The 11,965-nt window shown below is 41.5% G+C and overlaps 1 protein-coding gene across 1 annotated transcript; it reads right to left on the bottom strand.

Moving 5' to 3' along the window:
- Window positions 1–320: 320 nt before the first annotated feature.
- Window positions 321–9,969, bottom strand: smim1 (small integral membrane protein 1 (Vel blood group)). The gene is made up of 3 exons (XM_002937455.5): window positions 9,685–9,969; window positions 4,636–4,769; window positions 321–1,289 (listed from the first exon to the last, which is right to left on the bottom strand). The coding sequence occupies exons 2-3, from the start codon at window positions 4,740–4,742 to the stop codon at window positions 1,157–1,159; spliced, it is 240 nt and encodes a 79-aa protein (XP_002937501.1). The 5' UTR covers window positions 4,743–4,769; window positions 9,685–9,969; the 3' UTR covers window positions 321–1,156.
- Between the last annotated feature and the right edge of the window lie 1,996 nt (window positions 9,970–11,965).

Raw genomic sequence — 11,965 nt, 5'->3', positions numbered from 1 at the left:
TGACACAGCTTTGCCATCTCAGAATACTAAACTTTGCCCACTCCTTCTCCCCTGGCTCCGGCCACATTCATTGCTACCAACACTTTACTGCAATTCTGCGGCAGGAGTCAGGGCAAGTGGCTGCCATATGTCTAGTCCATACATAGTGGTGCTATTATATATGGTATTCCAACCCTTGCATGTTGCAAAAACATTAATGGTACACTCTGCTGGTTAATTCTAGGGAAACTGCCTTGACCATACACATTCCCATGTTGTTTCTTTCCTGGATTGTTTTACTCCTTTTTTTCCCTGAGAAAGAACTACATTACAGGCCAAAATAGAAATATATGAATATATTTAAATGATAGCTCCTAGATTTACTCCTGAGATCAGCAAGAGAACAGTATACATTTCTTTATCAGCAATATACAGTGCTCATGGAGGTACATATGTTAGCTCTTAGTGCTCTTTTCTGCTTATGATGAAGTGGATCAGACCATTATAATTGATTTTATAGGGGGAAAGAAAAACAGTTCAAATTATATTGTTGTCCTCTGCCTTTTGACAGTAATTATCAAAGCAATAATCATCCAGCACACATAAGGGCACTAGCCTCTCCATGAATGTGTACAGGAACTTTGGAGAGGCATTATTTTATTTGCACAGATTGTGTATGCACAGACACATACACTGGCTCAAAGCACTGATTAAAATAGATGGAGAAGTAATCCAAGGTGTAGTTTTACTCATTTACTAAGTAAGACATGCTGTAACCCATTGCAACAAGCTCAGAACCATCTGCTGAAGTTTCAATATGAAAGTGCATAACTAATTGGTTGATGTGGTGCATGTTAGCATAGTAAATGGTAAAGATCATTGATTCACTAGTTATACTGTTCTTGCTATGAAAAATATCCAAATGATTTTCCAGACGCTAGAACACATTATATAATATAGACTGCAGTCATAAAAATGTATTATAAGAGTAGAAGTATCTGTGCTATTCTCTGCTCCATACAGAGCATACAGTAGTTTCAGCTGTGTCCTAAAATGTTCATTTTTCACAACCTTCTCTTTATTTGAATATATGTGGAAACTACCAGTCGGTCTGAAGAATTAAGGCCTGGCTCCTATAATGCACATCCCAGAATGTGGCCCTTGAGTTGGCAGGGTGTCACTGCTGCTTGCATTTGTGAACATAATATCCAGTGACATATCCAATAATGAAAATGATCCAGAACAGTGCAAGTCCCCCAGCCACTTTCATGGCGATGCCAAGCTTCCCCGTGCACAACAGGTTGTAGACCCTAGAGATGGAAAGACATAGGATTAAATGAATGGCATAGAAAATGCAGATAGTAAACAGTGTCAGCACAGCCCCTGCTTCCTTTAAATGGGGAAACAAATCTTTGTTTATTAGTGTGTAAATTTATTTGGCTGATTTGTACATTATTACAACTTGTGGTAAAATTAGGGGAACATCTAAAATTGGGGGGAACAGTGTAGCTTTATTCTAGACGTGTTTAGTGTCAGTTAGTGCTGCCGCTGAGCCAAAGACTGATTCACATTAATTGGATCACCAACCCAATATATTCCTATACCCTCATCACTTTAGTCACTTTTATTTGATGGCTGTGTGCTATACTGACTGGTACTGTGTTATCATAAGTCTCTTAAAGAGCTCTAATCCAGTTAAATCACATTGCCTTTCGCTGATTGGAGGTTGGCTTGTGGCACATTATTGTTTTTATTAAACAGCACTACATTATATTATTTCCTTTTTTTATCTTTTTTTTCCATTACTCTGTTTGGAACATTACAGTGACTCTGTATTGGATTTTGGAGGCTGAAAAAAGCCTTTTTGCCCTGGAGTGGGAGAACACCTCATTTAGGACTTATTACTTCAATTTTGGATATACATGGTGCAACACTGGGGTTTGTACCAATACATTGTCAATAAACTACGATGAGATGAAAATTGTGCCTGCAAACACAGCCTAATATCCTGCAATGATTTGTTGCAATTGGATCAGGGTTAATTGCATGGGGCCACTTCATCTGACAGTTTTTTTAGTAGTATGTGCCATTGGGTAATCCTAAATAGAAAATAGCCATTTTAAGTACTAAGGGCCGCCTCTTGGGATCATAAGATTCACAGTGCACACAAACAAGCCAAGGCACACAAACATGTTAGGGAACATCAGCCAATTAATGGACAAAGTTCTCACTTTTATTCCCACACTTCTTCTTGTTACATTATTTTCTGCCAGGTGATCTCTGAGGGAGTACAGAGACCATAACTAAATGGTGGGAAGAAATGTAAAAGGGCAATATTTATGGATATATACAGTGGTGTGAAAAACTATTTGCCCCCTTCCTGATTTCTTATTCTTTTGCATGTTTGTCACACAAAATGTTTCTGATCATCAAACACATTTAACTATTAGTCAAAGATAGCACAAGTAAACACAAAATGCAGTTTTTAAATGAGGGTTTTTATTATTTAGGGAGAAAAAAAATCCAAACCTGTGTGAAAAAGTAATTGCCCCCTGAACCTAATAACTGGTTGGGCCACCCTTAGCAGCAATAACTGCAATCAAGCGTTTGCGATAACTTGCAACGAGTCTTTTACAGCGCTCTGGAGGAATTTTGGCCCACTCATCTTTGCAGAATTGTTGTAATTCAGCTTTATTTGAGGGTTTTCTAGCATGAACCGCCTTTTTAAGGTCATGCCACAACATCTCAATAGGATTCAGGTCAGGACTTTGACTAGGTCACTCCAAAGTCTTCATTTTGTTTTTCTTCAGCCATTCAGAGGTGGATTTGCTGGTGTGTTGTGGGTCATAGTCCTGCTGCAGCACCCAAGATCGCTTCAGCTTGAGTTGACGAACAGATGGCCGGATATTCTCCTTCAGGATTTTTTGGTAGACAGTAGAATTCATGGTTCCATCTATCACAGCAAGCCTTCCAGGTCCTGAAGCAGCAAAACAACCCCAGACCATCACACTACCACCACCATATTTTACTGTTGGTATGATGTTCTTTTTCTGAAATGCTGTGTTACTTTTACGCCAGATGTAACGGGACACGCACCTTCCAAAAAGTTCAACTTTTGTCTCGTCGATCCACAAGGTATTTTCTCAAAAGTCTTGGCAATCATTGAGATGTTTTTTAGCAAAATTGAGACAAGCCTTAATGTTCTTTTTGCTTAAAAGTGGTTTGCGCCTTGGAAATCTGCCATGCAGGCTGTTTTTGCCCAGTCTCTTTCTTATGGTGGAGTCGTGAACACTGACCTTAATTGAGGCAAGTGAGGCCTGCAGTTCTTTAGATGTTGTCCTGGGGTCTTTTGTGGCCTCTCGGATGAGTTGTCTCTGCGCTCTTGGGGTAATTTTGGTCGGCCGGCCACTCCTGGGAAGGTTCACCACTGTTCCATGTTTTTGCCATTTGTGGATAATGGCTCTCACTGTGGTTCGCTGGAGTCCCAAAGCTTTAGAAATGGCTTTATAACCTTTACCAGACTGATAGATCTCAATTACTTTTGTTCTCATTTGTTCCTGAATTTCTTTGGATCTTGGCATGATGTCTAGCTTTTGAGGTGCTTTTGGTCTACTTCTCTGTGTCAGGTAGCTCCTATTTAAGTGATTTCTTGATTGAAACAGGTGTGGCAGTAATCAGGCCTGGGGGTGACTACAGAAATTGATATTGAAATTGAAAATTGAAATTGATAAACCACAGTTAAGTTATTTTTTAACAAGGGGGGCAATCACTTTTTCACACAGGGCCATGTAGATTTGGAGTTTTTTTTCTCCCTTAATAACGTAAACCTTCATTTAAAAACTGCATTTTGTGTTCAATTATGTTATCTTTGACTAATAGTTAACGGTTTTTGATGAGCAGAAACATTTAAGTGTGACAAACATGCAAAAGAATAAGAAATCAGGAAGGGGGCAAATAGTTTTTCACACCACTGTATATATATATTCCAGTTTGGTAAGATTCTTTCTGGGGTTAAGTTTTCCTTTAAGGCTCATTCACATTGGTGACGTGAGTGTATGCCCCTTTACATAATGACCTTGTTCCCTGTAGCCCTAATGTTACAATATGAATTTGCCCATGCTTGCTAAATTGGATGTACAGAGTGCTTATTACACTGATTTCCCCAGCTTATCAAACAAGCAGCACTCCAAGCGCTCCGGACACTAAAAGCAGGTCTTTATTGATCCATTTAAAAACAGAACGCCTAACTCGTTTCGTGAGCGTGCGCACTTAATCATAGGCTTGGATAACTGCATCCTTTTTTCAATGGACTCTTGGACTGCACTATTTTTTCCCAATACTAAATTTCCGCAGTGGAGCCACCAGTGTGATCATCAAAGCAGCTTTCTTTTCAAATCGCCTACTAAAGTCCATATGTGATTAGTGAAGTTACTGTTCCTTAATATCCCAGGGGAGATGGGTACCCTGCACCAAACAGCTAATGGGGTTCTCCTGTAGCACAGGATGAAACAGCAGTACTTTCTCTGTAATTGGGACTGTCCCTACATCATTTGTAGAAGGAATTAAAGAATCTATTTGGCTGCTCTGATAACAGTTCATATATCTATGTTACTCATTCTTTACTCATTCTCACATATCTTCACATATCTGTATCACCTTCTCCATGCTGGCGCATCTGTCGTAGAGGTGTTTACACTGACTTGGTCTTGGTTGTTCTCATTCCACCTGCTGTACTGCACACCAGTGGCTTCTTGTGGCTGCATAGCGAACACTCAATACTCCCCCAAGATCTGTAACAAGGAGATTGAAAGATCTGTAAATACTGGGTAAGGATCAATAAAGTAACTATATGTACCAGTGCCCAGGTACAGGCTGTGCAGCTGCCCCCACCCTGGAGACATGAGCATCTGGCGGGACCTGAGGGCGTGCGGGCCCCTGGACTGGGGGGTGCAGGGCCCACCGGGGCTCCCGCCCCAGGGGCCCTGCAGGTGCCCCAGCCGCGTCCCCTAACCCCCCCGAAGGGCCCCCGCCTGACGTCCTCCCCGAGCGCGTATAAATTGAACGTGTCGGGGAGGAACAGTCAGTAGCGGGGAGCGCCGGCAAAGGTCGGACTGGGCCGCTGGGGCCCACTAGGGCCGGGGCCCACCGGGATTTTTCCCGGTGTCCCGGCGGCCCAGTCCGACCCTGCCTGTAGCTCAGCCCCTGGTAAGGATATCAACTCTTGAATCATAAAGTAGTTGTTCACCTTCAAGTTAACTTTTAGTATGTTATAGAATGGCCAATTCTTAGCAACTTTTCAGATGGTCTGCATTCTTTTTTTTTTTGTAGTTTTTACATCATATTATATCATTACCCTTTTCTATTCATATACCTGTCTCTCATTCAAACCACTGCCTGGTTGCTAGGGTAATTTGGACCCTAGCAACCAGATAGCTGCCAAAATTCCAAACTGCAGATCTGCTGAACAAAAAGCTAAATAATAACACAAATGATTAAACAGAATACCAACTGTAAAATGTCTCAGAATATCACCCTCTACACATCAAGGATCCCCAACCTTTTTTACCTGTGAGCCACATTTAAGTGTAAAAAGACTTGGGGAGCAACACGAGCATGAAACATGTACCTGGGGGTGCCAAATAAGGACTGTTATTGGCTATTTGGCAGCCCCTATATGGACTGCCAGCCTATAGGAGACTCTGTTTGGCAGTACACCTGGTTTTTATGCCTCCAAAACTTGCCACCAAACCAAGAATTCAAAAATAAGCACTTTATTTGAGGCCACTGAGAGCAACATCCAAAGGGTTGGGGAGCAATATGTTGCTCATGAGCCACTGGTTGGGGACCACTGCTCTACATTATGGGTCCCCAACCTTTCTTTCTTGTGAGCCACAATTAAATGTAAAAAGACTTGGAGAGCAACACAAGCATCATAAAAGTTATTGGAGGTGCCAAATAAGGGCTAAGATTGGCTATTAGGCAGCCTCTATGCACCCTATCAGCTTACAGGAGGCTTTATTTGGTAGTAAATTTTGGTTTTGTTCAACCAAAAACCAAGTCAGGAATTCAAAAATAACTACCTGGTTTGGGGGCACTGAGAGCAACATCCAAGGGGTTGGGGAGCAACATGTTGCCCCAGAGCCACTGGTTGGGGATCACTGCTCTACATTATACTAAAAGTTAATGGTGAACAACCCCTTTAAAGAAGCTATTTGTAACATTTCCAACAGAGAGCAAGTCAATAAATGTAAATTAATTAATTTTTTATGCTGAACAAATGCAAAATAATATACAAAATTCTAGGCATTTGTCTGTCTCTTATAGGGAGGAGGGCTCATTTACTAATAGAGTATAAAGTCCAATCCACTGCCATCATTTTTCAATATTTACATCAGTTATTAGATTGGTCACTAATGATTGTAACTTGTGCCTCTCCTTTTATGTATGTGTGATTCAGCTGGTGTCACAGAAAGCGTGTATAGGTGCCATACACAAAGGGAGGGATGTACTTACAGCCTGGTCAAGCCGCTAATGCTTTATGCCTCATGTACTAAAGGAAATGCAACAAGCAAATTGTCTGCCACCACTTTGTAGACCCACATATGTTGTGTATAGTGATTAAATGTGTGACTATTTTTGTGCTTAGGCTGCACCCAGTGATTGTAAAAGACTCATCTTACAATTACTTTACATACAGGGTCGGACTGGGCTGGCGGGGCTCTGGGAAAAAACGCAGTGGGCCCAGACCCTCATAGGACCTGCAGCCTCTGCCAACCCAGGCCTGATCCCCCCGTGCACCCCCTCCCATCGCGGCTGCAAGGAGGAAGTGTGGTACGTGGTTGGGGGGAAGAGGGTTGACATCAAAAGTGTAGTAGCTCCCAACTGGGGTATGGGGGCCCCCAGGCAGCAGCCCCAGTGGGCCCTAGACACCCCAGTCTGATACTGCAAACATTAGTAGTTAATGACAGACAGTTGGTAAATGGCTATAAGAATGGCAATGCTTCGTGACAGCAATCTTATCTTTTACACTAGGGGGCACATTTACTAATCCACGAACGTCCGAAAAGCGTCCGAATGCGTTTTTTTCGTTATGATCGGTATTTTGCGATTTTTTTCGGAAATTGTCGCCACTTTTTCGTAGCCATTACGCAAAATGTTGCGACTTTTTCGTAACGTTACGACTTGCGCGAATTGTCGTGAATTTTTCATAGCCTTCGCACCGAGTACGAAAGTTTCGGATTCATTCAAGCTTCAGTATCGTGACTTTTCTTGGGCCAGGTTGGAGCTGCAGAGTGCCATTGAGTCCTATGGGAGGCTTCCAAAATCATGCTAAGTCTGAAAGTTTTGCCCGCAGTTTATGAGCGCTCAATACGAAAAAGTTGCGACAAGATACGAGCAAATCGTAACGGCTACGAAAAATTTGCAACAATTCACGCAAGTCGTAATGGTTACAACAAAGTCGCGACGATTTACGAAAAAGTCGTAACGGCTACGAAAAAAAATCGCAAAAATACGAAAAAGTCGCAAAATGTTCGTTTTCCAATCGGAATTTTTGCCATTCGGATTCAAATTCGTGTCTTAGTAAATCAGCCCCTAGGGGTTAAAAATACACAAAATCTTGTATTTATAAGAATAATGTGCACAAAATGCAGTACTAGTATAGCAGGAGACATGTAAGTATCACATATATATATATTGCACTAAAGCCTAATTCAAATATAAATTGGACTTTAATCACATATTTCTAGACACATCTATAATCAATGACAGCGAGTGAGGCTGGATTTATCATAAACACTTGTTTCAAAGATTAAAGTCAAAGATTATCCTAAGGAATGCAGGAATGTGGGATAAACTGCTGGAATTTATCTGCCGAATGATCCCAGAGTATAAACTTGTGTCTGTAAGGGGCTGCTGAACTGAAGTACAATGATAAAATGTTCAATGCTGATAATAAGAACAGATTAGACCTGCAATTGTGGTCACACTAAAATAGAAGCAAATATTGTGCTCATTGGCGCCATTCATTAATAGTACTTGTGTCCAAACATGCTTCCTGCACAGAATAGTTGTGAAATACGCCATTGCGTCTATCCTGCCTCTTCTGTTGACTCGTGACCAAGTGCTCCTCTTGGCACTGTGGAACCCTGGGTGCACCGGCACAATGGCAGTAGGTGTAACTCCTCGCTGGACAGCAATTTTATTTTTGGAAAAAATGCTGCATTGTGGGTAATAAACATGGAAATTTGTGCATAAAGATGTGCTTAATACCGCACCAGGATAAATAAAGTAAAAAAAGGGGTGATTTACAAGGTGGCATGTAGTGTGCAAAGTGCAACAAACAGGCACAATCTGCGCACTTTGCATGTTGTCTTCCAGCCACAATAAATTGCCTCGGGTTTTATATGACTATTTCAGAGACCTGTGCCCCCCCCATGGATAGAATGCTGCTTGTGTTTGCCACATAGGCTTCCCACTTCCTATCCCCTACCTGTCCGCTAATTGTTCATCATTCAGACTTGCAAGTTAGAGAGTGGTGAGGATTTTTTGTCAATGTTGCACAAGGTGCAGAGCACAGCCGGCTCCCAGGTACAAGGGTTTTTTGCAAGGGGTGTTCTGTTGTAAGTCTTAATGCGCTTGCACTTTTGCCCAGGGTTTTAGTAAATGCCCCCATTTATTAAAGCTGGGCAAGTTTGCACCAGTGCTAATCAGAAACGTGATTATTCATCTGGCAGAAGACTTTTCATGGTTATTACTGATTGACTGCAATGGGTTAACTTCACTGGCCCAAATTTCCCCCTCCCTTAGTATACTGGTACCAGTGTTTTTAACTGATTATAAAATTGACCAAGTGATAGGGAGAACAGAGCTGATTGGCTGATTTAAAAGACGCGTAAAGTCTATTTCATTGGTGGGGGCCAAAACATTATGCACCCCCCAGTGAAAAAGATCACTTTTTTTCCCTTCAGGTTGGTGCTCCTGGACCAGTCTGTGGGAAAAACTGTATCAGAACTGCTTCAGCACTATACTATGAATTACCTATAACCATTGCTATATTAGACATATATATATATATATATGTATATGTATGGCTCCAAGAATATCTAGAATAGCCAAAGCAGTTAACCCCTTAACATTCAAGCTGGCTTCCAAGAATTACTCAAAGAGCCACAAAGCATTGCCATTTGTCTCATGTCAGCATAATGGTGCGCACATAAGTTGTTGTTTTTTGAACACTTTAACACACGGGGGCTCATTTACAAATGGAGTGCCAATTGCTTCTTCCATTAACCATTAATATTTACCTAGCAGGTCAAAAATGAGAGGAAGTCAGTGGCTGAGCACATCTGTGTAACACGCCACACTTTGTACACAAACAGCTACAGGCATTCCTTGGGCAGATTTCCTTGAACACCTGGCCTGCTCCTTATTCCTTATGTGCACGGCCAAAGGCACCCACTCTGATCAGGGCACCCGGTAACTAATGCCTGCCATGGGGGCGGTGACAGTAACAAAATCCTACACACAGTTTGCTCACCATATTGGGCACAAGAGGGGTAACCTGAGCACTCTAAGCAAAGAGGGCACAGCAGTATGGCAGCAAGGCACTATTACACAGTATATGTGTCTAAGAGACAGATCTGTGTGCAGGAAGTGACAACTTTGTCTAAAAGAGTTGAGAAAACAGTTAAAGTAACTTCTTACCTTACAATTCTTCAGTGGAATTGGTGCAACGGAGCAGGGACGAGGCACAGGGGAAAGATTCTAACGTTCTGACTATGCAGGGCAGATAAACACTACAGCATATGACTGACTTCCATGCACTGCCAAGCTGACTGCCCGCAGTTCCTTTCTGGATATTTACCAAAAAAAAAACCCTTCCAATTCACAGTTTAAACCAATGGTGACCCTGAGAGCAGCAGCAGCATGTGTTGTGTAATAATGGGAGGATATTATGAGGAGAAGGGGGGTGGGGAAGAGCAGAGAATGGAATGAAGAGAAGGAGGCTGAGAGGGGGCTCCCTGAAAGGGCCAGATATCTGTGCCAGTCCCTCAGTGCAGCAGGGAGCAGCTGGCAGCACACGGAAAGCTTTAACCCTTCCACCGACACAGAGATCTCCTGGGATCCGTAGTGCAGCACAGTGAAGCTTCAGCGCTGTAATCCTGGAACAAACATGATGGATAATTATTTGCAGCATGGCCTGGGGTTGTGTAACCCAGCGATAACTTTTATTGAGTGTATTATAAAGCTAAGAGATAAATCATCTGGATAATGAGGACTACAGTTATAAATGCCATTTATAAAGCACCATAACATGGATAGAGATGCTGATAACAGCCACCTTACATAAATTGTGAAGTGTTTACTATAATGGTTTGAGAAAATATACACAGCAATGGCTGGGTATGCCAATAACATGGAATACACAGGTTTCATGGGTCTGTATGGCATGTTTGGTGCCTCAAAGAAGACTTAAAAATGAATATTCCCTTAATCTTGTAGGCAGTAATGAATAATATATGGTGCTGGTTTCACTCAGGGCTAAAAATTGTCATTAACTTTAAAAATGGTGCCTGTATTGGAGTTCCCCGTAGATCTGCTACTATCTCTATTGTGTTTTAAATGAAGGATGGGTGTGTAATAACAGTCCTTGTCAAAAGTACAATAGGAGGGGGATAGCCAGTCACAGCCCAGCAGTCACACAAGCAAAGACAGGCTTCAGTTCCCTATCAGGTCAGCCTAGCTACTGATTGGTTCCTATTTTACAATGCAGTGTGGTGAGTACCGCCACTCCCCCTGTACAGCCTGGGAGAGGAGGCAGCAGGAAGTGGGTGGGGCTAGTAGGGTTTTTGCAGAAATTTTCAATACATCAAACAAAACTTTTTTTTAGCACATTCCTTCTATATTCAAATGTGGGGGTAAAGTTGTTACTTAATAAAGTGCCCCCAAGTTATGGGCAAGGACCTTACTGGCTTCAATATTACCTGACATGGCTTTATCTGTTGAGATAATCTCGAAACTATTGAAATACTGATACCCCAATATTTTTCTAAGTGGTGTCTTGACCAAAGGTAGGACCTCAGATGGAGCTCTAGCTTAAGAACCATAGTGGCAGAGATTGTCCCATGCAAGGGGAAACATACAGTTCAGTCACTGCTGTGCTGTTTAGTTGAGTTGGGTGGACAGAGCAGTTGTAGAGGCGCACCAATTCTGTAACCATATACCTGCATGAACAAGTAGAAGGATTGTCCTGTTTAATACAATGTTCTCCCTACAAAGACATATTGTGTTTCTGATTCTGCCCTGTGGGAATTATATCTCACTCAAGTAAGATGTTTGCATCAAGTGGCCATATATAACTTTCCTACATTGAGATGGATCTGGTTTCTGAGTGAATTCTTAAACTATAATTCAAACTGGATCTAAGCAGTTGCCAGATGATTTGATCTCCATGAGACTCCATAGAGATAATTGAAGATATAAATATTAACACAACTAACTTTATAAAAGCTAGATTACTTGTTAGACACAATAGTCGTAGGTGCTATCTATCTATCTATCTATCTATCTATCTATCTATCTATCTATCTATCATCTATCTATCTATCTATCTACCTATCTATCTATCTATCTATCTATCTATCTATCTATCTATCTATCATCTATCTATCTATCTATCTACACAATGAAGGTGGTCCTTAATTTCATGGCACCAAGCTGTAGTGATTTATATTACAGAGCCGTGCAGCACACAAATGGGGTGTTCACCTTTAAATAAACATTAGCATGTTATAGAAAGTGATATTCTGAGAAAAATTGCAATTGGTCTTTGTTTTTTATTATTTGTGGATTTATAATTATTTAAATTTTTGTTCAGCAACTCTACAGTTTGGAATGGTTACTATGGTCTAAATTACCTTGGCAATGAGGGAGTAATTTTACTGAGAGACTGGAATATTAATAGGAGGGGGGCAGAATAGAAAAA

The sequence above is a fragment of the Xenopus tropicalis genome, chromosome 7 (genome assembly GCF_000004195.4).
Source record: "Xenopus tropicalis strain Nigerian chromosome 7, UCB_Xtro_10.0, whole genome shotgun sequence".
NCBI lineage: Eukaryota > Metazoa > Chordata > Amphibia > Anura > Pipidae > Xenopus > Xenopus tropicalis.
Note: the sequence above shows the minus strand (reverse complement) of the source record. Positions and strands in the feature narration are given on the sequence as shown.